Source organism: Hippocampus bargibanti, linkage group LG11 (assembly GCF_051943395.1).
Source record: "Hippocampus bargibanti isolate YZ-2025 linkage group LG11, ASM5194339v1, whole genome shotgun sequence".
NCBI lineage: Eukaryota > Metazoa > Chordata > Actinopteri > Syngnathiformes > Syngnathidae > Hippocampus > Hippocampus bargibanti.
In genome coordinates, this window is record NC_142744.1 from 3,236,797 (window position 1) to 3,264,510 (window position 27,714).

General features: G+C 39.9%; 1 protein-coding gene across 9 annotated transcripts in view; it reads left to right on the forward strand.

The window, feature by feature from the left end:
• LOC148891161 (receptor-type tyrosine-protein phosphatase mu) overlaps positions 1 to 27,714 on the forward strand; it is a 188,281-nt gene that overhangs the window by 54,819 nt on the left and 105,748 nt on the right. For all 9 annotated transcript variants that reach the window (XR_016116511.1, XM_089008956.1, XM_089008958.1 and 6 more), the window contains exons 4-7: positions 5,913 to 5,991; positions 10,010 to 10,125; positions 11,881 to 12,055; positions 20,780 to 21,073. Coding sequence is in view for 8 of the 9 variants with exons in the window: in XM_089008956.1 (XP_088865082.1) it covers positions 5,913 to 5,991; positions 10,010 to 10,125; positions 11,881 to 12,055; positions 20,780 to 21,073 (664 nt within the window). In the remaining variant the exon portion in view is untranslated. The remainder of the gene's footprint in view (positions 1 to 5,912; positions 5,992 to 10,009; positions 10,126 to 11,880; positions 12,056 to 20,779; positions 21,074 to 27,714) is intronic.

Sequence of the window (27,714 nt, forward strand, 5' to 3'; positions counted from 1 at the left end):
CAGTCTGATATTTTCACTTAACAAGGGTCCACTGCTGAGTTTCTCGCTGGTGAACATAAGATAGAAGAGAGGCACTTAACGAGAGGTGCATGGACACCAGAGAGCGAAACGCAACAGTTGAGAGCTTTTGACCGTTTACAGCAGCTTCAGTCCTCCGAAGGCGAATTCATGCCATGGCAGTATGGTGAAATGAAGCTTGAGATAAGAGCAAGCTGCATGTACAGTTGTACCTTGACTTACAATGTACAGTGATACCTCGGTTTACGAACCCCTTTGGCTTACGAACTTTTCGGTTTACGAACGTTACATTTATGACACATCTGTGTAAGCGCTCAGTCGTACAGGAGTGGTCCATCGATGAAAAGGTTTTTTCAGCCGTCTTCTGTACTTCTTTGAAGGTGTCGGACGTTTCGCTTCTTATCTAAGATGCTTCGGCAGCAAACTAATGTCTTACTGGTAGTTTCGGCCCTATATATATCCCTATTGGGGGACCAATCATAGCAGAGTCCGACACTGCCACGTCTGGACAGTAGCGATATATATATAGGGCCGAAACTACCAGTAAGACTTTCGTTTGCTGACGAAGCATTGTGGATAAGAAGCGAAACGTCCGACACCTTCAAAGAAGTACAGATGACGGCTGAAGAAACCTTTTCATCGTTACATTTCTGAAAATTTTACCTCGGCATATGAACTTTTTTCAGGATACACGCAAAGCTGCCTCAATGCGTGATGTGTCGTTCGCAAACGAGCCCGTTCTTCTAACAACAAAATGGCAGCCGACTGTTTTTGTCCTCTATTCCCCGCCCCCAGTCTTCGGTTAAAGCCACGTGATTGGTCAAGAATGCAGCAGTGAGGGGGGTCGTTTAAACATTAAAGAGACTGGCAGACGACTGTGCGAGAGTTTCAACTTTGATAGTTCAAAGGCAGAGTGTAGACTGCAAGGTTAAAATATCCCATCAATCAGGCTCCACACACAAGCCATCTGTACATTTGATGCAAAAATCTATCAACCCAGCTAAACAGAACATAATTGATGAGGAACTAGATAAAATTATCACAGAGAAAGCGCCTACGAGGGATCATTCTTCAAGATGGTGAAAGAAGAAGGTTACGTTCCTCATCAAGTGTTTAATGCTAATGAAACCGGTCACTCCATTACATCAAGCCATCAACGACCATCACAAAGGTAAATAAAACAACTTTATTATTCAGTTTATTTCCTTAATTATAATACAACAGCACATTTATGATACATAAAATAAGGTATATTTTGTGTAATTTTAAGGCTTAGAAAATTAGAACGGAGAAAATTATGTTTTATGGGGACCTGGGAACGGATTATTCTCATTTTAATGGTTTCCTATGGGAAATTATTTTTTAGGATACACACTTTTTTGCATTACACACTCTGTCTGGCAACCAATTAAGTTCGTAAGCCAAGGTATCACTGTACTTGTGGTTATCTAACGTTTTTTTTTGGATATTATTAAGATTTGGATTGTGATAGAAGGCTTTCAGCTCGGAGGCCCAGTCTGCATAACATAACACTATGATTATATTTTTCATTGACTTTATATTTTCAGTGTATCTTATTTTGAAGGATTGCCGTAACTATGATCCGCGGCCATGATCCATGGTAAATCTGTCATAGCAAACGACTTTGAACTTCTTCTTCGCCGTGGCTTTAGAAACCCAAGAATATGTTCCGATACAGGAAAAAAAAAAGAAATAGATGAACATTTGTCATGTGAAAGGTAGCAATTATCATGACGAAATGGCGGCAAGGAACAATCCCATCACAGTAATTGTTCGACCTCATTTTCCAACTATTTGTAGACCAAACGATGAATCGAAAATGAAGCACGTTTGCTGTAAAACGCTGCGTGGCGGAGCGACGAGGGGAATGATCTACCTCCAACCCGCAGCCCCGAAACTTGAAAGTGTCTCTAATTAACAACATGACACTAATTATGGGGATCTTTAATTGCCTGGTAACCTACACAATTGTCAAAGGGAAGCTACCTGATTCGTAATTATTTTTTAATTACCAGCACTTTTTTTTAGGATATCACGCCCTAGGTAACTACTTATTCGCTGGGTCATGCCAAAAACTTTTAATTGTCAATCATCTTTTTTTTTTCACTCGTCTGTTGAACCGTCATTTGTTGCGAGTGGGGGGGAGGGAGGGCACGTGCTTATAATAATAATAATAATAATAATAATAATAATAATAACAATAATACATTTCATTTCTAAGCACCTTTCAAAACTCTCAAGGTCACGTTACAGTCACAGGATCAGTTTTTCTGTGGGTGAGCAGTGGCAGCCACACGCGCCAGCGTTCACTCAACCCGGAAGTAACTCAAATAGATAGAAAGCTAGCTAGTTAGCTAAGAGTTAGCTAATAATCACTCACCCCGGAAGTAACTCAAATAGATAGAAAGCTAGCTAGCTAAGAGTTAGCTAATAATCACTCAACCCGGAAGTAACTCAAATAGATAGAAAGCTAGCTAGCTAAGAGTTAGCTAATAATCACTCAACCCGGAAGTAACTCAAATGGATAAAAAGCTAGCTAGCTAAGAGTTAGCTAATAATCACTCAACCCGGAAAGTAACTCAAATACAGTGAGACCTCAACTTACGAACTTAATTGGTTCCCAGACAGAGTGTGTAAGGTGAAAAGTGTGTATCTCAAAAAAAAAAATTAACATAGGAAACCATTAAAATGGGAATAATCCGTTCCCGGGTTTCCATAAAATATACTTTTCAACTAAATAAGCCTTAAAACTACACACAACATACCTTATTCTATGTATAATAAATGTGCTATTGTATTGTAATGAAAGAAATACACTGCATTGTATCATAAAGTCACTTTATTTACATTTGTGATGGTCATTTATGGCTTGATGGAATGGTGTTGGAGGTCGAAGGTCAAAGGGAATTGCTTTTTGGAAAAAGAGGCGCATTACATGAGGACTGTAATTAAAGAAATAAACTGTGCTGTAAAATAAAGTTTTATTGACCTTTTTGATGGTCGTTGATGGCTTATGGAAGCAGAGTCACCTTCCATAAGGACTGTTGCTAACTTAACCTCTGGTGCTGTTCGGTCATGTGCTTCCGCCGAAGATCACTCCGCCAGCCGTGGTGGGTGTGTATTATGAAAATAGTGCTTATTATAAGGTTTAATTTTCATAAATTTGACGTTTGTAAGACGAAAAGTTTGCAAGATAAGGTGTGTGTAAGTTGAGGTCTCACTGTAGATAGAAAGCTAGCTACAAGAACGTTTCCCCCTGAACGTTCCCCACGTGCAGGAAGTAACTCTGAGCTGTGGAGGAGGATGTTACTTTCACAATAAAAGCCCAAATCAGGAGCCAATAACTAGAGAAAAAAAAGGAACAAATAACTTAATTGGACACCGTCAGGAAATATTTCTGAGAACTAAAATGAACAAAATGTCAACATTTGTAAACAGCAACAAACGCTATTGCGCTACCAATGCTAACGCTACATTGTCGTCCACTGATCCGTCTTGATTTCAATACAGTCGGGTCAATGGCAGAACTAATCAATGCCAATGTAATATACTACTTAGCAAGGTCCCTCGGGGGGTTTGGCGAGTCGTCCGTGCCTTTGACAAATGAGGCAAGTGAACTTTTTGGAGGCGACGTCGTTTGCGGCTCGCAACCCCCCACCCCAGCACCCCCTCGCGAATACCAGGTCAGGCCCAATTATACTAGGCGCTAATGTCGACGGCGGAATCAATTATATGGCGACTATTAAGACGGGATGACTGATGTCTGTTCCGCAAACAAAAGGATTTCAATTAGACGACGAGGTCCAGTTCATTTGTCTGATGGCAACGCGCAAAGTGCTCGGCCTTTTAATTTCCTTGAAATTAGCCTGTAATGAGGCCATCATTGGCATATTCGCTTTCACATTTGACGCGGAATTAATAATTAGGCCGCCTTATCTGAAGGCATCCGGGCCCTCCCTCGTCCGTGACAGCTGTACACGTCTTCGTTGTCGCATTTGGAGGCTACAAAAGGAATTTGGGATGCTTAATGAACGTCTCAGTCGCGTTTGAGTGCCTCGTCGCAATGCAAGAACATACCCCGGTTCGTAAAAACGTTTGGACTCAAGGAATGCAGGACATGTGTAGTAGCAGGGGAGTGTCAAGTAGTCAAAGCGCCCCACCCTGAAATTGGCAAGGCGCGGACAATCTGTTTCCATTTTTACCGCAAGTGTAGCCCAGTAAGTAAATAACTCTGACATTCTGGAGAGACACGCCTTCAGCAGGGCCTGCGGACCATTTGTAGTTTACCCGTAATTTGCCAATGCGGTCTGAAGTTCGGTCACTGAGATAGCGATCCTTATAGTCGAGCAACATTTGACCTAGCAGCTGCGCAAATGTGTCGCTAGAGAGACGCCATCAGTCTTTATTGATGTTCGGCTGTGAAATTTAGATGATGGTTAAATTGAAAACTTTAACCTTAGCTGTAACTTTATACTCCTAGTCCTAAACCTTTACTTTTTACCTTATCTATAAAAGCCCAATGATTTGAAAGTCTACACCAAATTCGACAGTAGGTCTGTTAACCGCTACTAGGCTTTAGCCACGAATACAGAGCCCTTAACCCTCAAACAAACAAAAAAAAAATACAATAAAATCAGGGATCTAAATCATAAATACAGTAAAGTCTCGTTATATCGATATCGGATATATCGATAGTCCCGGTTATATCGATACTATTTCTATGCACACACGGAGAAAATTACATGCAAACAGGGTCGGATATATCGATAGTCCCGGTTATATCGATATTTTTTCGGCTCCCTTGAATATCGATATAACGAGACTTTACTGTACAAACCTGACTATTTTTTTGTTTCCTAACTGACATCAGAAAAATGTTTTGTAGCATCTAAAATACCCACAACACGTAGGCTGAAATTTTTAGTCAAATGCAAAACACCAATAAAAATGACTTAAAGTATGCTAAAACTGCAACAAATTGAGCTGTGAATTGGGGATTTTCAGAAAGTCCCGCCCCCTTGTTCGTGATGTCACGCCATAACGTCTTGCCTTGCTCGAGAATCAAAACAATGGGCTCACGGAGTTCAGATTCGGAGAAGATGCTTTCTTGTTACTCATCCAGTTATGAATATGATTCAAATAGTTCTGAAGAGGAAAGCATACATGTTTGCAATTTATTAAATAATTTATTCCGTGCCATTTTGAGGCAACTTTGGGGGGAAATGTATCACCTAAAAAGAGTCAGAAAATGGCGTCCAAGCTCCTTTGATGAATTAATCAGCCCGTTTCCACAGGCTGATAAATTCCTTCCATGGAGCTTGGTCGCCCTCTTCTGGCGGCCTTTTGGTGCAACACGAGGTTTTCAGACCAAACAAGTACAGCAAAATACATTGACGTGATGGAAGGACTGCTACAATGTGTCTTTTCTTCGGTCAGGGGTGTTCCTTTAGTGACGTCACGTCAGGAATCGTCACCAACTCAAACAAGAATTCCTGAATATTCAGCGCGAGTCTTAAAATGTAAAATATAGCTATATGCCGTGGAATCTTTGTAAAATACGCTCAGTAGAAGTCATTTCAAGTGATTTTACAAATTATGAACACAACTCGTCCGGAGGCGTCGCTTGTCCTTTAAGGCAAATCCAATTAACTAACCAGATGGAAGGTAACCTTGCTTGCTTGACAGGTGACCCCGATGGAAACCGTATTTGAAAGCTAACAATCACAATTCAGGAAATAAAGACAAGCGATCGTCTTGCGTGTCACAATGCACATGACAAAAAGACTGCAATTGACTCCCTTTCCTATGCACTCAGTCAGTAGCGCATATTGATTTTGATTGCCTGCCGTTTGAGTCTTCTCTCTGCTCCTCAGATCGTATTCGAAGCCGTAACCTCCGGGCAACTCGGCATGCTAGCCGTCAAAGACGTCGTGGTCCAAGGTCATCAGTGCAGTGAGTCCGCACCCCTTTTTTCTTCTTCTTCTTCTCGGTCATAAAACATCATCATAAAGTCATTGTCCCTTGCATGACACTCTTCCAAATCGACACTGTTGTTTTCTTCAAGGCCTATTCTTCAAACAAAAGGAAAAAAAAAACGGTCTCCTTGTAGCTCCCTTAAGATTTACCACCGTACGGTTTTCTCTGGGATGCCGTAGTGAGAGATTGCGGAAAGAAAGTTGAACGAAAAACAAATAGTATCGTCATTCTTTCATCCCTGAAGGATCTTCGGCAAAGCGGCTCATCTCAAAGGCATTCAAATTCCTCTCAGTATTACCGGATGTATACTGCAACTGGGAGCGTATTTGGACTTTCAATCTCCAGATTTTGGACTACTGCTTCTGGGACTAGAAGGCCTTGTCAGGATCTTGTTAGTCCAGATGGGAAACTTAAAGGACAACCGACACCATTTTATTTTGTTTCCTAACTGACATTAGGAAACTGTTTTATAGCATCTAAAATACCCAAAACACACAGGCTGATGTTTTTAGTCAAATGCAAAACACCAATAAAAATGACTTAAAGTGTCCCAAAACTACTTCAATATGACCCCGGAAATGGTGAGTTTCAGAAGGTCCCGCCCCCTTGTTTGTGACGTCACTCCAGGACGTCTTTGCCTTGCTGTCGAATCAAAACAATGGCTTCAGATTCAGAGAAGATGCTTTCTTGTTACTCATCCAGTTATGAATATGATTCAAATAGTTCTGAAGAGGAAAGCATAAATGTTTGCAATCGATTAAAGAAGTCCTTTCGTATCAATTCGAGCCATCAGGACTCCAATGTAGCGTCCCAGAAAATGCACAAGATGGCGCCCAAGCTCTGTTGAAAATGGGCTGATTAAAGGCTTGTAGTTAGTTATTATGAGGGTAACACGGTGGAGGGCTCGATTTCGGTTTAAGGGCCAAGAGATGGCTTGGGTGCTGTGTTTGGGTGGTTAGTTTCAGGAAATTAAAGTTCAGGGGATTGTACGCCAAGTACAAACCCCTGTTTGGTATTCGTGTCGCTGTGCTTTGAATCAAAAACAGTTCTGCGGGTGTGTTAGTATTCTTGTAAATCAGCTCAGGTGGATATGTTGAGAAATTAGTGCTGCTGTTTCACTGAATCCTAGCCTTGAATTCAACAAAGCGTTCTTACAACAAAAAAAAACAGTTTTCTGCATTCCAAACGGAGCTCATTATGATCAGCACATCGGATATTCCGCGGGAACACACATTTTTTTTTTTTTTTATGTGGAACATTTTTGATGAGTGCAAGCAAAAAATAGGTCAATCTCGATAGAGCGACCTTGATATGAAATGTAACTGAATCTCTGAAAAATTCTGATTCTGTTGCTTTCATCGTAAAAGTTTCCACTACCACTTTTCTAATAATAATAATAATAATATTTATAATAATAATAATAATAATAATAATAAAATAATAATAATAATAATCATAATAATAATACATTTCATTTATAAGCGCCTTTCAAAACTCTCAACGTCACTTTACAGTCACAAGCTATTTTTTTCTGTGGGTGAACAGAGGCAGCCACATGCGCCAGCGTTCACTCAACCCGGAAGAAACTCAAATAGAGCTAGCTTGCGAGCTAGCTATTGGATACGTCTGTGTAAGCTCTCAGTCGTACGGGCAGTGGTCCATCAATGAAAAGGTTTCTTCAGCCCTCATCTGTACTTCTTTGGAAGAAGTACAGATGACGGCTGAAGAAACCTTTTCATCTAGCTATGGGATAGCGAATAAATAGCTAGATAGCCAACCAGCTAGACAGTTTACAGCTAACCAGCTAGCTAATGGATAGCTATTACAATGTAAATAGCTAATAGATAGACAGCTAACAGTCAGCCAGTTCGACAGCTATTAGCTCGCCATCTCGCTAGCTAATAGCTAGCCAACCAGATAGCCAAAAATATAGATATGTATACAGTAAAGTCTCGTTATATCGATATCGGATATATCGATAGTCCCGGTTATATCGATACTATTTCTATGCACGCACGGAGAAAATTACATGCAAACAGGGTCGGATATATCGATAGTCCCGGTTATATCGATATTTTTTCGGACTCCCTTGAATATCGATATAACGAGACTTTACTGTATATATTTTTAGCACATCCTCATAAGTATTTTCTGAATAGTGTGACTATATATTTATTTCTATATTTATATTTAAACAAAACTCACATCACTTCAGTCACATCTACTGTCAATCTAACCACCGCCCTGATAGGTAACCACAATGGACAGTTGACATGTTATCAGGTTACAGAGTGCATGAAAGGGTTAATGGTGGGTGGTTTGGAGGGGTCGTGGCATAATCTAAGAAATCCGTAATGATTGAATAATTAGAAAATAAATGCTTTTGTGAGTTCACCTTTCAGTAAGAGAGGTGATTGCCCCCAAGAGGAACATTGATTCCACCTCGACTCTCACACACAACCCCTCCCCCTCACACATACACTTAAACATTCATCACGTTTGCAAAACGAGTCATCGATCTCTTCGGATTCATTCAGATGCAACACCTATCGTCGTAGCAATCCATCGTATTGACACAACGGTTGTCGGAATTGGGCCACTTTCAAATGGTTAGCAAGTCATTAGCATTTAACAATTTGAGGGTGATACTTGCTGCTAGTTGCCTAAAGGGTAGAGCAGGGTCCAAATCAACGGATGAACTCGAGTAGGTTATTAGTTTAGACTTTTTAAGATCAGTAACTGCGCGTGTGATGCTGAAACGTTGATTATTTGATGTGTTTTGAAAGACGTTTGCAATGATTAAATGCCATTTGATGGCTGATAACGTACTGAGGTACCGGAGACAGAGGGTGCGCTAAGTCGAGCTATGGATTGCATGTCTTGAAAAGTTTTCGTTTTTTTTTAAAGGACAACCGACGCCTCCGGACAAGTTGTGTCCTTAATTTGTAAAAAAATCACTTCAAATGACTTCTACTGAGCGTATTTTACAAAGATTCCACCGCATCTAGCTATATTTTACCTCGTAAGACTCGCGCTAAATATTCAGGAAGTCTTGTTTTTGAGTTGGTGACGATTCCAGATGTGAGGTCACGTACGTGAGGTCACGTCTGGAACGCCCCTGACCGAGAAAGCGAAACACAATGGGTACTTTGTTTGATCTGAAAACATTGTGTTGATGGCGAGATTAGAAGGAAAACACAAAATAACGCAATGGTGAATCGTTGTGTGTTGCACCAAGACTACTATTTGATACTAGTTGACACAAATTCCCAATCGACAAATCAGCCCATTTCCAACGGAGCTTGGGCGCCATGTTGTGCATTTTCTGGGACGCTACATTGGAGTCCTGACGGCTTGAATTGATCCGGAAGGACTTCTATAATCGTTTCCAAACATTTATGCTTTCCTCTTCAGAACTATTTGAATCATATTCATAACTGGATGAGTAACAAGAAAGCATATTCTCCGAATCTGAAGCCATTGTTTTAATTCTAGAGCAAGGCAAGACGTCCTGGCGTGACGTCACGAACAAGGGGGCGGGACCTTCTGAAACTCATCATTTCCGGAGTCATTTTGAAGTAGTTTTGCATTTGACTAAAAACATCAGCTTGCGTGTTTTAGGTATTTTAGATGCTATAAAATGTTTTTCTGATGTCATTTAGGAAACAAAAAAATGGTGTCGGTTGTCCTTTAAAGCCGAGTTTTACACACCTACCCATCGCCCTAATCGCTAGCGATCAATATGAAAATGCTTTTTGGAAGAGCGGTATCATTAACTCGCTGTGCGGGGGAAGTAAAGCGGCAATGCAATTAGCAGCACAACGGCCTCTTGAGTCTCGTTCTGGAGATTTACTGTAGGTGGCCACCTTTCTTCTTCACAAAGCGAGTCGTGGCTCAGATTTCCAGAAGGTAGCAGTTCTATATGAATATATATCTCATAATGCTAACCTCATACCTGCCTTTTCTAAATCATCTCTTCTTTTCATTGTTTCAGTGAACACGCCACATTTTCTGACGATAAAGGGAGTGGAGGTCAACGCGGGACAGACGGCATCTTTTCACTGCACCGTGAACGGACGCAAACGAGACAATTTCCGGCTATGGCTTCAGGTGAGGCTTTTTCTCCATTGACCTGCGCTAGGTGATCCTTTAGTCTCACTTGTGCCTAAGAACAAAGCCGTGGTCTTAGTTTGGACTCAGTTTCAAACTAGAAATGGTCTTACATTTCCTTTACTTCAGTCTTGAGACAGACTTCATTGTGATTTTGTCTCACGTCACCCTGTGAGATTAAATTAATGTCGTCTCGGACCCAGCGTGCAAGGCACTTATAATGTGGCTAAAAAAAGACAAGACGATTGACAACAGACAATACATGTAATTTCTGAATGTAAAGTGAGGTAGTGTCCTATGTAAAGTGCGGTAGTGTAGTGATGCAAAAACAAACAAAAAAAAGGTTGACATGAAGTGAGGTCTTGCAGAAAAAAGAACAAAAAAAAAATAGAGTTCGGGATGATGGTACAGCGTGTAGTCAGAGTTCGGTGAGTGTGGCAGTGGGAAGGGGCAGGGGTGGCAGGGCTGGGAGGGAGTTCAGTCTCCTGACTGCCTGGTGGCAGAAACTGTCATTGAGTCTGCTGGTCTTGGCTCGGAGACCTCGCAGTCTCCTACCCGAGGAGGCGTAAGAGGCTGTGGGAAGGGTGGGTGGGATCGCTAGCGATCCTGATGGCTCTGCGGGTGAGGGTGTTTTTCTAGTACAGTAAAGTCTCGTTATATCGATATTCAAGGGAGTCCGAAAAAATATCGATATAACCGGGACTATCGATATATCCGACCCTATTTGCATGTAATTTTCTCTGTGCGTGCATAGAAATAGTATCGATATAACCGGGACTATCGATATATCCGATATCGATATAACAAGACTTTACTGTATTTGTCTTGTTCTTGGACTGAACCGGTCCTTGTATCTGAAACCGCCTGTCTGGGTCTTGGTTTACCCTCAAATGGCTTAGTTGTAGTGTTTTGTATTTTATTTTGTGTTGGGCGTTTCTCAATTATTTGCTTTTGTTTTGGTCTTTATTTGGTCTCGCATAGACTTGGTGTGACCTTGTCGTCTTTGCTCTGTTGGTGTTGGTTTTTACAGAGTATCGAATTGTCACATTACTCACATTGCTTCAGTGAAAGTCTTGATTCAATCTCACATTACCCAAATTCATTCCAACCTTACCTCCAATTTGGTCTGGAAACCTCCAAGACCCCCCCCCCCCTCATTTTTTTGTCTCCATATCTGAGTGACAAGTCGAAAGTTCAAGCTGTGACATTCACACGTTGCTTCATTGCATCCTGGATGTAGCCTGCTGGCTGGCAGACAAGGGGATTACAGGTGTCAGCTCACAGCCGTATGCTCTTAACCCACATAGACGCCGGCTCTGTGGAGAGTGCCTTCTATATCCGGCACACGGCAGCCTGCGGACGACCTTGATCCGAGCGACAAAGGTAGTGCATCTGGCAGCCACAGCCCTTTTTGGGCCTGTGACGCTAACATGCGCCGTCACTCTTGTGATCGGTGGGTTTAAAGGTTCCGTGCCAGGTACTCCATCATTTTCACAAATGCGGCGTCATTAGCACCCAAGCTGCAAAACAAACATTTGGCCAAATCTCAGCCCGATGAAAGCGATGAAGAAAGGTTTTTTAATGAACAAATGCCAGCCGGCCCCCCTGTTTCAATCCCCATCTGCCTGCTGTTTGGGGTGACAGCTGGGGAGAGGGTACTGCCTATCCATGCCTTGATTTGTGATTTATGTATCATTCACGATTGGGAGCGAGACAAGGAAACCAAATAAAAATGTGAAAAATGTATTCCAACAGGGAATGGGTGGACGGGAGGCCCCGATGAAGGCCACGAAACCTTGGAACAACCGTCGGTTCATCGGCACCTTTGACGTGGAGAACACCACCAAGGGTGACTCGGGCCGCTACCGATGCATCGTCCACTCGGACAAAGGGGTCGGCGTGTCCAACTACGGAGAGTTGACCATCAAACGTGAGTGTTGATTCTGTCCAATTCAGATGCCAGATCTCAAGTTCTGTAGCCTGAAATTTGGTGTTTGTTTTGAAAACGTCAACAAAAATATCTGGAGAACCCATGTCCTAAAAGACCATATTTTGACCATATTTGGTCATGCGTTCTAACTTAGACACGCTCGTCGCAATACTGCGTCTTTGAAGCAATCAGCTCAAATGTCAACAACAACAAACAAGAAGCTGACGAAGCCTCTTGGATAAGAAGCAAAAACATCAGACACCTTCGAAGAAGTACAGATGACGGCTGAAGAAACCTTTTCATCGATGGACCACTACTGTACGACTCAGAGCTTACACAGACCATTTTTTTTAATGGTGATTTGTTATCTGGAGGACTCTTCCACTGTAAAACGAGGGGGGGGTCGTCCGTCCTTGACTGAGCACAATGGTTTCTTTTAAAGGATCACAAAGGCAAGCGGCTGGCGGGTTTACTGTAGCCTCACTGATGTTTGACTCCTGCAGTCATTTGATATGAATTTATGGAGTCGTCTGTGGCTGCAAGGCCTCACTTTCCTTACAGCCCCTATAGTCGTCCAGTAATGGCCTCCTATATTTCTTCACCTCAATCTTCCCCGTGTGCTCTCAATTGAATTTACTACCTTGATTTCCCGCCTCACCCCTCCCCCACAACCTCCCCTCTGCCTTGTCTCTTCAACCGCCCCCCCCCCCCCCACCCTTTTTTGTGTGTCTCCGAGCCTTATGTGATTGATAGGTTTAATCCTGCTGCTGCAGATCGAGTTCTGTCAATCACGCCAGAATGGACACAACAGAGAGTGGGCGAAGATAATGTCTTCTAACCCAGATCAGCCCTTCTTTCGTTGTTAAGAATTGACTTTAAAAAAAAAAACAGAAAAGTTCACCTTTTTTGACGTTTTAATATAATTTGGTAACGAAAACATTGTTCAATGTGAGGGTTTGGATATACCATACAATACAATACAATACATAATAAAATTCTAATTTATATAGCGCTTTTACTACAGGTGCAGCTGTAACAAAGGGTTTCCCATAATAGTCAACACAAAGCAGAAAAAGTATCCTGTGACTGGAAAGTGTCCTTGAGAGTTTTGAAAGGCGCTTATAAATGAAATATATTATTATCATTACTGTATCAGCTAGCTAGCTAGCTTTCTATCCATTTCAGTTACTTCCGGGTTGAGTGAACGCTGGCGCTTATGGCTGCCGCTGCTCACCCACAGAAAATAATTATCCTGTGACTGTAAAGTGTCCTTGAGAGTTTTGAAAGGCGCTTATAAATGAAATATATTATTATCATTACTGTATCAGCTAGCTAGCTAGCTTTCTATCCATTTCAGTTACTTCCGGGTTGAGTGAACGCTAGCGCTTATGGCTGCCGCTGCTCACCCACAGAAAATAATTATCCTGTGACTGTAAAGAGTCCTTGAGAGTTTTGAAAGGCGCTTATAAATGAAATATATTATTATCATTACTGTATCAGCTAGCTAGCTAGCTTTCTATCCATTTCAGTTACTTCCGGGTTGAGTGAACGCTGGCGCTTATGGCTGCCGCTGCTCACCCACAGAAAATAATTATCCTGTGACTGTAAAGTGTCCTTGAGAGTTTTGAAAGGCGCTTATAAATGAAATATATTATTATCATTACTGTATTTGCTAGCTAGCTAGCTTTCTATCCATTTCAGTTACTTCCGGGTTGAGTGAACGCTGGCGCTTATGGCTGCCGCTGCTCACCCACAGAAAATAATTATCCTGTGACTGTAAAGTGTCCTTGAGAGTTATGAAAGGCGCTTATAAATGAAATATATTATTATCATTACTGTATCAGCTAGCTAGCTAGCTTTCTATCCATTTCAGTTACTTCCGGGTTGAGTGAACGCTGGCGCTTATGGCTGCCGCTGCTCACCCACAGGAAATAATTATCCTGTGACTGTAAACTGTCCTTGAGAGTTATGAAAGGCGCTTAGAAATGAAATATATTATTATCATTACTGTATCAGCTAGCTAGCTAGTTTTCTATCCATTTCAGTTACTTCCGGGTTGAGTGAACGCTGGCGCTTATGGCTGCCGCTGCTCACCCACAGAAAATAATTATCCTGTGACTGTAAAGAGTCCTTGAGAGTTTTGAAAGGCGCTTATAAATGAAATCTATTTTTAGATTATTATTATTATTATTATTGTTGTTGTTGTTGTTGTTATTATTATTACTGTTTCACCTAGCTAGCTAGCTTTCTATTTGAGTTACTTCCGGGTTGAGTGAACGCTGTCCTTGAGAGTTTCGAAAGGTGCTTATAAATGAAATGTATTATTATTATGAAATGCCTGCCCTCATTCCCCCATTCCAAACAGCATTTTAATCGTAAATATTTATGTCATTAGCTTAATCTGGTCATCAACGCCACCTCCGCTTTTAAATCTCTGCGAGGAAGAAAAAAGCATCACATCCGTTGCCATAAAACAAGCGCTGTCCCCCCCCCCCCCCATGAACCCCCTCCCACCACATCACCACGACGAGTAAATCCTCCCTTTCAACGTGTATGGGAGTGACCAACAGTTAAGTGCGAGCCTTATTACAATACGCCTCCGCCTTGGTCAACAGGAGGTGAATGAATGCTTGATTATCCCTGATAATCACTGGTGATTTTCATGGCAGCCTTATGTGGAAGTGTGCCGTTCCTTACGGATCGGCCCGCTTGAACCCTCCCACCCTTCATCCATCCCCGGTGATAGGCTCTCCCGGAGTGATTCTGAAAGGGCCGATAATTATTCTCCCCGTCTAGACCTCGGGCTCATTTTCCTCGGGTTCACCGACGTCCAGCTGAGCATTCCGGCCCGTGTCGACACTAATGAGAATGGCGACGGAGAACAGGGAAAGAGGGTGTCAGGGGGTGTCAGGGGGTGTCAGGGTGTGCGCTGAGGGGGAATTGAAATTGAAGCCAGTTGCGGCGGTCATCTTCACAGAAGTGGTCGATTGTCTTTTCCAGCCGGCTTAGGAAAGTAATTAGGACCTTTTCCTTTTTAATGAAAGACAAGACAGATCTCGGAGAAGAATAAAGCGTGATTTATTATTATATTTCTAAACTTGTATTATTATTATTATTATTATTATTATTATTATTATTATTATTATTATTATATGTTTAAACCATTATATTTTTTTTTAATTCACGTTTTTAAAATGTACATTATTATTATGATGATGAATATTATGATGAGTATGATGATTATATTTAGAAAAAATATATATATATTTTAAATTATTATTATTATTATTATATTTTTAAACCATTATATATTTTTTTTAAATTCACGTTTTTAAAATGTACATTATTATTATGATGATGAATATTATGATGAGTATGATGATTATATTTAGAAAAAATATATATATATTTTAAATTATTATTATTATTATTATTATTATTATTATTATTATATTTAATTCAAAAAATGAAGCATGATTAATTATTATATTACAAAACTATTTTTTTCTTTTCCTTTCGGCTATAATAATAATAATTATTATTATTATTGTATTATATTATATTATATTATATTATATTATATTATATTATATTATATTATATTTATTATATTTATTAAAATGTGTATTCTTCTCATTCTTATTCTTATATTTTAAAATTATTGTTGTATTTTTAAAATGCCATATTATTATTATTATTATTATTATTTTAGAATTAGGAAATACATTGAAGTGTGATTCATTATTATATTTCAAAACTATTTAGATTTTTAAATTATTATTTGGTTTAAAATTTGTATTATTATTGTTATATTATTATTATATTTTTAATTCATATTCTTCTTATTATTATTATTATTTATTATTCTTATTATTATTATTATTATTATTATTATTATTATTATTATTATTACTGGTAGTAGTAGTAGTAGCAGAAATATATTTTTAGAATTATTCGTATTTTTATTATTACCTTGAATCAATAGAGACAACCACTTTGCGCTTCGATGGTAAATTTGAAATATTGCTAATGGAATTATGTATTTAATTATTTGAATTCTTTTTTCATTTGGGGGGGAGTGAAATATGGGAAACTATTACATTAAAATGGTTTTAATATTATGACAATCAAAGTTGATTTAAAATAATGAAGTAAGCACAAAAATACCACTGCAAAATGTAAAATTTGTCCTGCAGTCAAAGTCCAGCTTGCCTATAATATGGTTTATTTTCACACATTCAACACGTATGTAAGCTTAGAATTTGTTAGTCGACAGATGCTGCAGTCGAGCAGGACGCAGCTGTCGCCATTCCGCTCGGCCGTGTGGTCAAACATCGCCACGACAGCTGCTCGCACGCCGTCTCCAAGCCGACGCCCGGTCGAAAAAGAAAAGTCGTTAATACCCCCTCACGTGCGCTAGCGCCTGAGTGTATTTCACACTGTTAATGTGTCATTTTCCACACGGCAGGCTGAGTGCACCTACATTCTTTCATCACCGTAAGCTACTTGAGCTTTTGTGGAGCGGCGGACAAGGGCTGTCATGACGGTATTAAATATTTGGCTAATGCCGCCAGAGTTTGAGGTTCAATTTCTACCATGCTATCCACTTTTCGACTGTCTCGCCTCGCCTTGACTCTTTTTGTGAGTCTGTTAAAGGACAACCGACGCCTCCGGACAAGTTGTGTCCATAATTTGTAAAATCACTTCAAATGACTTATAGCGTATTTTCAGTTGAATATTCAGGTAGTCTTGTTTTTTGAGTTGGTGACGTCGCCTACCGTGACGTCACGTCTGGAACGCCCCTGACTGAGAAAGTGACACACAATGCATTTTGGGTACTTTGTTTGGTCTGAAAACACTGTGTTGATGCCGAAATTAGAAGGAAAACACATAAATAACGCCACGGTGAATCGTTGTGTGTTGCACCAAGACTACTATTTGATACTAGTTCACACAAATTCCAAGCAGACAAATCAGCCCATTTCCAACGGAGCTTGGGCGCCATCTTGTGCATTTTCTGGGCGCCATCTTGTGCATTTTCTGGGCGCTACATTGGAGTCCAGACGCCTCAAAATGACATGGAAGTACTTCTTTAATCAATTCCAAACATGTATGCTTTCCTCTTCAGAACTATTTGAATCATATTCATACCTGGATGAGTAACAAGAAAGCATCTTCTCCGAATCTGAAGCCATTGTTTTGATTCTCGAGCAAGACAAAAATGTCCTAGCGTGACATCACGAACAAGGGGGCGGGACCTTCTGAAACTCTGCATCTCTGAGGTCGTTTTGAAGTAGTTTTGGAACACTTTAAGTCATTTTTATTGGTGTTTTGCATTTGACTAAAAATATCAGCCTGTGTGTTTTGGGTATTTTAGATGCTATAAAACGTTTTTCTGATGTCAGTTAGGAAACAAACAAAAAATGGTGTCGGTTGTCCTTTAAAGCCTGCCCAGGTCGCCCAATGGCGCATCATCCAGACAACAGCCAAACAATGTTGTTTTTGAAAATACTATGTGACTGCGCTATTTCTGTCTGGGATATTGAAATGGGCTAGCTTGGCTAAAAAAGAATCAGACATTTGACCTGAAAACCCACCAAAACAAAGGCAGATTCGGACACCTCCGACAGTCTGCTGGCTAAGCTGGTTTGGCTCGAGGTGATGGTGGACAGCTCGGATTATAGACACAGTTTAGGGACCAGTGACTTGAGGTCAGTGTGAGCGAACCATCTGCTTTCTATGAGGGACAACCACCACCGGCCAAATTCCGTGGGAGGAGAATCCTGGAGGATGTGGGAGATTTTTAACTATGCAAATAAGAGCTGATAAGAAAAAAAATGCATGTCATTTCTCACAATTCGGTTAGACGCAGTTCATTAGTTTTATAGAACATTTAATGCAATTTAAATCAGACATTCATATATGTCGAACATTAAATGTCAAGTAAATTTGTTGCATTGATTTTTCGGGACAGAACGTTAAATACAGTGGTACCGCTTCTTATGAAATTCTGGGAGATAGACCCCCCCAAAATTTGAAGACAGACTGTACTTATGAACATTCGAGTTACAAACGATGGTACATATGAACATTTTTGTTGGAACATACGTAGTACTGACGCTCCCCAATTTAGGAATGAAATACGTTCCGAACGGTCGTTCGTAAGGTGAATTTGTTCGTAAGATGACTCAGTGCTATATTTTGTATGGAATGTATGTTTATGGCTGATATAAGTAGGTTTAAGGTTTGTATGTTTAAGGCTTACTACATATGTTACTACAAAAATGTTCGTATGTACCGTCGTTCGTAACTCGAATGTTCGTAAGTAGTGGAGCGTACGTATTCTCTCCAGTTGTATATGTATTTAGCTTTATAGAGCATATATTTTATTAAGTTCCATTAAAATAAATTTTCAGTACAAACCAATACAGGTTACTTATACAAGCCTTAAACATACTTATATAAACCCTAAACCTACTTATATAAGCCTTAAACATACATTCCATACAAAATATAGCACTGAAGCAACTTGCGAACAAATTCACCTTACAAACGACCGTTTGGAATGTATCTCGTTGGTAAGTTGAGCGTCTGTATTACATATGTTACGACAAAAATGTTCGTATGTACCGTCTGTATTCTCTCGAGTTGTACATGTACGTATTTTTATCGAGCATATGTTTTATTAAATTACATTAAAATTTTTCAGTACAAACCAATACAGGTAACTTAGACAAGCCTTAAACATACTTATATAAGCCTTAAACATACATTCCATACAAAATATAGCACTGAAGCAACTTAACCTTACGAACGACCGTTCGGAACGTATCTCGTTTGTAAGTTGGGGAGTGTCTGTATATCCAAGTTTTACGTTACCTATCGTGAAATGTATTTGGTAACAAGAGTCAATATTTTCTAGTTGAAGTATTTCGGAACTTGAAAATGTCAGATGAAGAGACATTCGAACTGTGTGTGACATTCCATGTTATGTAAATAAAGGCTTCTCGAATTGTAAATATCGTTAAATATGTTCTACAAAGTGTCGCTTTGGACAGGTGTATTCAGTAGAACATTACTTTAAGAAAGAAAAGTATTAGAGGTGCATAGGATTTTTATAGACCATTCAACGTGATGAAAAAATGTATACATCACTGTATGGAGTTGTATAGAAAATTGAATATGATATTAAAATGCCAGAAATATATGAAAGAACCTATGCTGGCATTTGGAGAAGGCTCATTAAGGTAGAGATGCCATAAGGTTTAAGACAGATTAGACAAATATTTGGATGATGATGGAAAGAAAAGGTCACTGTCCAAGTCATTACGTGTTTACGACCACGTCTTCCACACCAAGCCTGACATCGTCGGATATTTCCGTGAAAGTGGATAAAATAATTGTCAGGCAGCGATAATTGCTTCCATCGCAACCTGGGTGGAAGAAATGAGTCTGAATGTAACCTTCTTCTTTCACCATCTTGAGGAATGATCCCTTGTCGGTGCTTTCTCTGTGATAATTGTATCTAGTTCATCAATTGTGTTCTGTTTAGCTGGGTTGCTAGCATTTTGCATCAGGTGTACGGATGACTTGTGCATGTTGTTTGTGGAGCCTTATTGGTGGGATATTTTAACCTTGCAGTCTACACTCTGCCTTTGAACTGTCAAAGTTGAAACTCTCTCACTGTCGTCTGCCTGTCTCTTTAATGTTTAACCCCCCCCCCCCCTCACTGCTCCGTTCTTGACCAATCACGTGGCTTTAACCGAAGACTGGGGGCGGGGAATAGAGGACAAAAACAGTCGGCTGCCATTTTGTTGTTAGAAGAATAGGCTCGTTTGCGAACGACACGTCACTCATTGAGGCAGCTCCGTGTACGACAAAAGTTCGTATGCCAAGGTAAAATGTTTCATAAATGTAACGTTCGTAAACCGAAAAGTTTGTAAGCCAAAGGGTTCGTAAACCGAGGTATCACTGTATCACATTTAATCAATATTTAAAATAAAAACAACACAAGAAGTGAGTCAAGGATGTACCCTGTCGTCCGCCACTGCTCATGGTATCGAGCCTCTCAAGATTCTGATACTACCTCCAAAGGGCGAAAACTTTTCAGTGACTGCTAAGTATTCAATTGAACAGCAGAAATAGCTTTCCATGCAACAAGATCCAAGCAAGGAGTGTCAGGGGTTAAACGTTTTACCTCTCTTCCCCTTTTCCACTCTCCTTCCCCTCGTTCTGATACGACCTGTCAAAGTTTAAAATTGGTCAGCAACAATTCCTTTCAAAGCACTAGGGCGAAAGAAGTCTTGTGTTCAAATTTGAACTGCTGTTCCACCTGTCCATCCTTTCTTTATTTCGCCGATACTACCTCCAAAACAGTGGTTCTTAACCTGGGTTTGATTGAACCCTAGGGGTTCGGTGAGTCGGTCTCAGGGGTTCGGTGGATCCTCCGCCACAGAGGTCCACCCCTCAGTCTAGTCTGCAGTTAGTAGGCACTGTCATTGGAAGAAGGGTTCGGTGAATGAGCATATGAAACTGGTGAGGTTCGGTGCCTCCAACAAGATTAAGAACCACTGCTCCAAAAGGATGAATGTTTTGTGTTTGTGAATGTCTGGAATGTCTGTGAGTGAAGTATAAAATATATGCGGGACAGTCACAAATGATTTTGGTACAAAAGGGTAACAAGAGTGAAGCTACTCATCAACTAAAACAATCTTACCTCTCCAGAGCCTCCGGTGCCTATCGCGCCGCCACAGCTGACTGCCGTGGGCGCCACATACCTTTGGATCCAGCTCAACGCTAATTCCATTAACGGCGACGGCCCCATCGTTGACCGGGAGGTTGAATACCGCACCGTGTCGGGCACCATGTACGACCTGCAGCCCGTTGACAAAACCACGCATAAAATCGGACACCTGGACCCTGATACTGAATACGAGATCAGCGTTCTGCTCACCCGACCTCTGGAAGGGGGTACCGGTGCACCTGGACCACCGCTGAGGGCAAGGACCAAATGTGCCGGTGAGTTTATCATTTTGTGATCATGTTGGTTGACCTGTTTCGCAAAGACTTGCATGGATTGTCTGTTTCTGTCGTACATCAAGTGGCTACCTGATGTCAGATGCTAACTCGGCCATCTGTGTCTTTACTCTGTCAAATTTTCAGTCAAATATGCTGCCGTTTCTTATAGCCTACACAAGTGACAAACTAGTTCACAGTTAGCGCGATAAACTCATGGTTCATTTCTGTCCTCACTCAGCCTAAAAAATGTGACGCATGCTTGGTTTTTGTCATATTCAATCAAATTCCAGAACCCACAGAATATTGAGTTTTAGGACTACATAAACATTTAATGCAGCGTAAAAAAAACCTTAGACTGTCTTCTTTCTATCAACAGAAAAAAACGAGTTAATTCCTAAATTATATAGGTCTGGAGTTATGAGCTTGAAATGAGGGCAGCCAATACATATTGGTTTATATAGTGCTTTAACAACAGCTGAAACTGGAACAAAGTGTTAACATATTAGCTAGCTAGCGCTAACTTGATCTTGCGTGTCATCTCAGAAAAAAAACGGGGCACCGTTGCTGGTTACCTAGCTAGCTATCTATTTGCTATCTATTATCTGTCTAACTAGCTATCTGTCTATTAGTTATATATTAGCTAGGTAGCTAACTTGATCTTGCGCGTTGTCTCGGAAGAAAATGGGTCACCGTTGCTGGTTACCTGGCTAGCTATCTATTTGCAATTTATTAGCTGTCTAACTAGCTAACTTGCTATCTATTAATTATCTATTAGCTAGCTAGCTAACTTGATCTATTTGAGTTATTTCCGGTTGAATGGCTGCCGTTTCTCACCCACAGAAAAACTGATCCTGTAATTGTAAAGTGACCTTGAGAGTTTTGAAAGGCGCTGATAAATAAAATGTGTTATTATTATTTTATTATTTTTTTAAATTATTATTACATCTCCGAAAAGGCTATAGTTAGTTAGCAGCTAACAAAACAACAACAAAAAAACGTCAATTATCAAAAACAAATTGTGCGGTTCGTTCAAAGGCTATCACGGCTAGCCCAAAAAATGTGATGACTGTCATGACTAGCTAGTTAGCATCTATGTCGGCAAGTCATTTGAGAAGCTAACGCCATGATCCCTGCCTTCATTCCGTCAAGCGTGTGACATACTGATGTTTTGTTTGTCACGAGTTTGACTTGACTGACCACAAACTTCAGTGCGTTCCGAATCGAAGCCCGACCCGCGATTAAAAAGCAGATTCCCTCCCACATCGCCTTTGACGCCAAACCCAAAGACAAGCAGATGAGGCCCGACTCCCACGTGGCGCGGCCTAGCCAGATGGGAGCAAAGTCGCTGGCGTGATAGATGTGGAGTCTGAGCAGGTGTTTGGAGTCGGCGTGGATGTAGTGTACTGCCACGAAGGAGGTCACGAGGAAAGAGTCTTTTCTGTGGGGGGGGGGAAGCTGTTTGGCAGTGGTGTCAAACTCATGTTTTGCCGCAGGCCACGTTGAGTTCCTCTCGAGGGCCGTTATGAATTTGGGGAAAGCATTAGAATGTTTCATCTTTCCTACATATTACACACAGAGCGCATTACAAATTAATGAATACGTTCCGAACGGTGTTCGTAAGGTGAGTTTGGTCGTAAGTTGCTTCAGTGCTATATTTTGGATGGTATGTATGTTGAAGTCAAACACTGAACGGAGAAGTATAAAACACAGACGATCTATCAGTCGTAATAGAAATTCACACCTACTGTAGTACGACATATATTCTTGGATCTTCAATAAGCCATTACTGAAGCTTCTGGCACGTCATTACTAAATGACGTGCCAGCAGCCATTACTTTTTGTTATGCATCGCATCCTCCTGGAACGTTAACTAGGAAGTGAGATTTCTTCCCCGCTACTTACTCCACACATTGTAAGCTAGCTCGGCGCCTCCTCCTCAGAGTACCCGCATAAATGTTCATATGTACCGTTTTTCGTAACTTGAATGTTCATAAGTTGGGGAGCATCTGTAAGTAGTTTTTGAATCTGAAATGAAGACTAATGACTCTTATTGTGGTTTACATGGGACCATTTGAAATTTTGGTTTGGACTTTAGCTAGCATCATAGCACTTGACATGCTAGATTTGCTTTTGTGGACCGAATAAAATGATGTGGCGTGCCAGATTTGGCCCCCGGGCCTTGACTTTGACACCAATGCTGTATGGCAAAAATCACCATTTTCTTTGACACGGAGTAGACCTTCACTCAAAGTGTGGGGTTGTATATGAATAGGTCATAAATATGAAATGGTGAGCTAGTTAAGGACTAATATGTAGAAGAAACTAATGTCGGTATCAAATCGCAATTAAAAAAAATTTGAATGCCGACAAGTCCTTATTTTTCATGACACAAACATCGCACTCAGTGTAATTCTTCATTTCCTGTCATACCCCCCCCCCCCCCACCAAAAAAACAAACAAAAAAAAAACCCAGATCTGGCCCTTCAAGAGCGTAAATCAAAATCAAGCGCTCACCGCCTACCCCACTCAGGAGACGTGTGAAATCTCAGATAAAGCTTTTATGGGTGGGGCTGAAAAACGGCGAATAAATCGCATGTCGGCGAGCCTGTTCGCAGAGATGTTATGAGCGACGCAGGCCGACTGAATCAGAGCTTCCGAGCCAGCGAAAGAAGCGTAACATCCATAATTTAACAAAAAGCATGGCGTGGAGACCGTGCGGGGGTAGTTAAAAAAAAAAAAAAACAGAAAATTATAGCAGATAGCGCATGAATAATTAAAAAGGGTGAATGGAAAACATTTAAAGACCTTGAGAAGCTCTTGTGTTTGAATATATAAATATGAGGAGATGGCATCAAAGAGTGCCACTAAATTAATGTTACTTGAGTTCTCCCGGTGGCGCCAAAGTTGAGGTGACAAACAACTGCCGTGATGGGTTTTTAAAATAGCGTACGTTGAAAAAAGTTAGCGAGAATCTTCATGAGAGACCTGAAAAAGATGCCATGTGCATAGTCTCGCAATCAAGTACAGTAAAGTCTCGTTATATCGATATTCAAGGGAGTCCGAAAAAATATCGATATAACCGGGACTATCGATATATCCGACCCTGTTTGCATGTAATTTTCTCCGTGCGTGCATAGAAATAGTATCGATATAACCGGGACTATCGATATATCCGATATCGATATAACGAGACTTTACTGTATAGGCAAACCACCATTGTCTTGGTTCTCAACCAATTTGGTTTTCGACTAAAAATTTCCATTTTTTTATGCCTCGGTTTACAACCGAAAATGGGTTCTCGATCAAACTGAGCGCACCTGAATGCACCGCTGGACTCCCCTCCACTTCCTTATACAGTGATACCTTGGCGTACGAACTTAATTGGTTACCAGACTGTGTGTAAGTCGAAAAGTGTGTATCCCAAAAATTAATTTCCCATAGGAAACCATTAAAATGAGAATAATCCGTTCCCAGGTCCCCATAAAACAATTTTCTACTTTCTAATTTTCTAAACCTTAAAACTACACACAATATACCTTATTTTATGTATAATAAATGTCCTATGGTATTATAATTAAACTGTACTGTATAATAAAGTCGTTTTATTTATCTTTGTTATGGTTGTTGTCGGCTAGATGGAATGGAGTCACTGGTTTCATCAGCATTAAACACTTGATGAGGAACTTGATTCTAGAGCAAGGCAAGACATCCTGGTGTGACGTCACGAACAAGGGGGCGGGACTTTCTGATAATCCCCAATTCACAGCTCATTTTGTGGCAGTCTTAGCACACTTTAAGTCATTTTTATTGGTGTTTTGCATTTGATTAAAAATATCAGCCGGCGTGTTTTGGGTATTTTAGATGCTCTAAAACGTTTTTCTGATGTCAGTTAGAAAACAAAAAAATGGTGTCGGTTGTCCTTTAAGTCTCAAGGGAACGAGTTGTTGTCTGAAGATGAGTAAAGTAACAATAAGGCGCAGAGTCTATACCGTTTACTCTCCATCACCACTTGTTTGAAGACGCGTCCTTGAATTGAAATCACCTCTTATAGGACATATTATAGGAGCCCAGTTCTCCTTTCTATTTCTAACTCACTGTGATTGTAGTTTGGGGAAAAAAAGACTTTTTTTGTCGCCCTCCCACAACCACCTACAGAACTCAATCTTGCCTGCTTTTTTTTTTTTTTTTTGCCAGGGACAACAAATTCTGAGAGTCTTTTCAACTCACCTCGCCAATGTGATGTGACATGGCCGCGCTGCATTGTACGCGGGTGCACGCGCTCTCAGACGCGACGCTTTGAGGAGGTTTTTCATTCAGGGAAGCCTTAATTAGTTTCACCGGGCGGAAAACAAGTACAGGGTTACTTTGGCTTACAAACTTAATTGGTTCCCAGATAGAGTGTGTTAGGCAAAAAGTGTGTCTCCCAAAAATTAATTTCCCCTAGGAAACCATTAAAATGAGAATAATCCGTTCCCAGGTCCCCATAAAATATAATTTTCTACTTCCTAATTTTCTAAGCCTTAAAACTACACAAAATATACCTTATTTTATGTATAATAAATGTGCTATGGTATTATAATTAAAGAAATGAACTGTGCTGTATAATAAAATGGTTTTATTTGCCTTTGTGATGGTTTTTGATGGCTTGATGGAATGGAGTTCATCAGCATTAAACACTTGATGAGGAACGTAACCTTCTTCTTTCTTGAGGAATGATCCCTTGTAGGTGCTTTCTCTGCTATAATTTTATCTAGTTCCTCATCAATTGTGTTCTGCTTAGCTGGGTTGATAGCTTTTTGCACTCTGCCTTTGAACTATCAAAGTTGAAACTCTCTCAGTCGTCTGCCTGTCTCTTTAATGTTTAAACCACCTCCCCTCACTGCTGCGTTCTTGACCAATCACATGGCTTTAACTAAAACTGGGGGCGGGGAATAGAGGAGAAAAAAAGTCGGTATGTATTATTTAATCTTTTGTATTGTTGTATTTGTATTTATTTATGTAACTATTTATTCATTAATTTATTTTTATTTGTATCTTCATATTTTATATGTAATTATTTATATGTATTATTTATTTCTATGTTATTATTTATGCATGTATTTTTAGTTGATCTTTTGTCTTCTTATAATTTTATTTATTTATTTGTTTATTTATTTCTTTATTTATATTTTTATCTTTTGTCTTTCATTTGTATTTATTTATTTATTTTTATTTTTATCATTTCTATTTCTTTTTTATTTTTTATTTTTTTTTATTTTTATCTTTTATATTTCATTTTTAATGATTTTTTCCATGACATTTTTGGACAACATTTTTTCCATGTTTTTATTTATGTATTTATTTAATCTTTTGTATTGTTGTATTTGTATTTATTTATGTAACTATTTATTTATTCATTGATTTAGTTTTATTTGTATCTTCATATTTTATATGTAATTATTTATATGCATTATTTATTTTTATGTGTTATTATTTATGCATGTATTTTTAGTTGATCTTTTGTCTTCTTTTAATTTTATTTATTTATTTGTTTATTTATTTCTTTATTTATATTTTTATCTTTTGTCTTTCATTTGTATTTATTTATTTTTATTTTTATCATTTGTATTTCTTTTTTATTTTTTATTTTTTTATCTTTTATATTTCATTTTTAATGATTTTTTCCATGACATTTTTTGACATTTTTTCCATGTTTTTATTTATGTATTTATTTATATTTATTTATGTATTTGTTTGTTCTTTTGTTTGTTTGTTTGTTTGTATGTTTGTTTGTTTACTTTTTTATTCAGCAAGCTGAGCAGCCCAAACTTTTGGTTTGACTGTAAACTTGGACTGGGAGTGGCAATACACAACTCCAATTTTTTTGTGTTTACGATCCGCCAAAGTGTCACCATACAACGACGGCCCCTGTATATTGAAAAAGCGAATTGGTTCGCCGAAGACACCGCTGTATATTATATAGCTACTTTGTATTTGTGAGCTTTTTATGTTCGTCGCTGCTGGAACTCAACAACACAACTCCGCAGCAGTGTTGTTAAAACTTTAATACGCTTCCTCGCTCGGAGGGGGGGCGGGCTGGAAATGGTTTTCTCCATGCGACGAGACCCCCCCCCCCCCCACCCCCACCCCAACTCGCGATAGTGTTGCCGAAAAAGTGTGAGTTACCACCCCGGGTGCCGCTCTGCCGGGGCTACCGCCTGATCATTTGGAGGAGAGGGCTTGTTAAACTTCACAAGGATGTGAATGGAGGCGACGAGGGTGCGATTGGCAAATGCTGCAAAATGGAGGCAGTTGGAAAATGTTAGCAAGCTGTGAAATCAGCGCACTTAAAGGACAACGACACCATTTTTTTGTTTCCTAACTGACATCAGAAAAACGTTTTAGAACATCTAAAATACCCCAAACACACAGGCTGATATTTTTAGTCAAATGCAAAACACCAATAAAAATGACTTAAAATGTCCCAAAACTACTTCAAAATGACCTCGGAAATGGCGAGTTTCAGAAGGTCCCGCCCCTTTGTTCGTCACGTCACGCCAGGACGTCTTCGCCTTGCTCTAGAATCAAAACAATGGCTTCAGATTCGGAGAAGATGCTTTCTTGTTACTCATCCAGTTATGAATATGATTCAAATAGTTCCG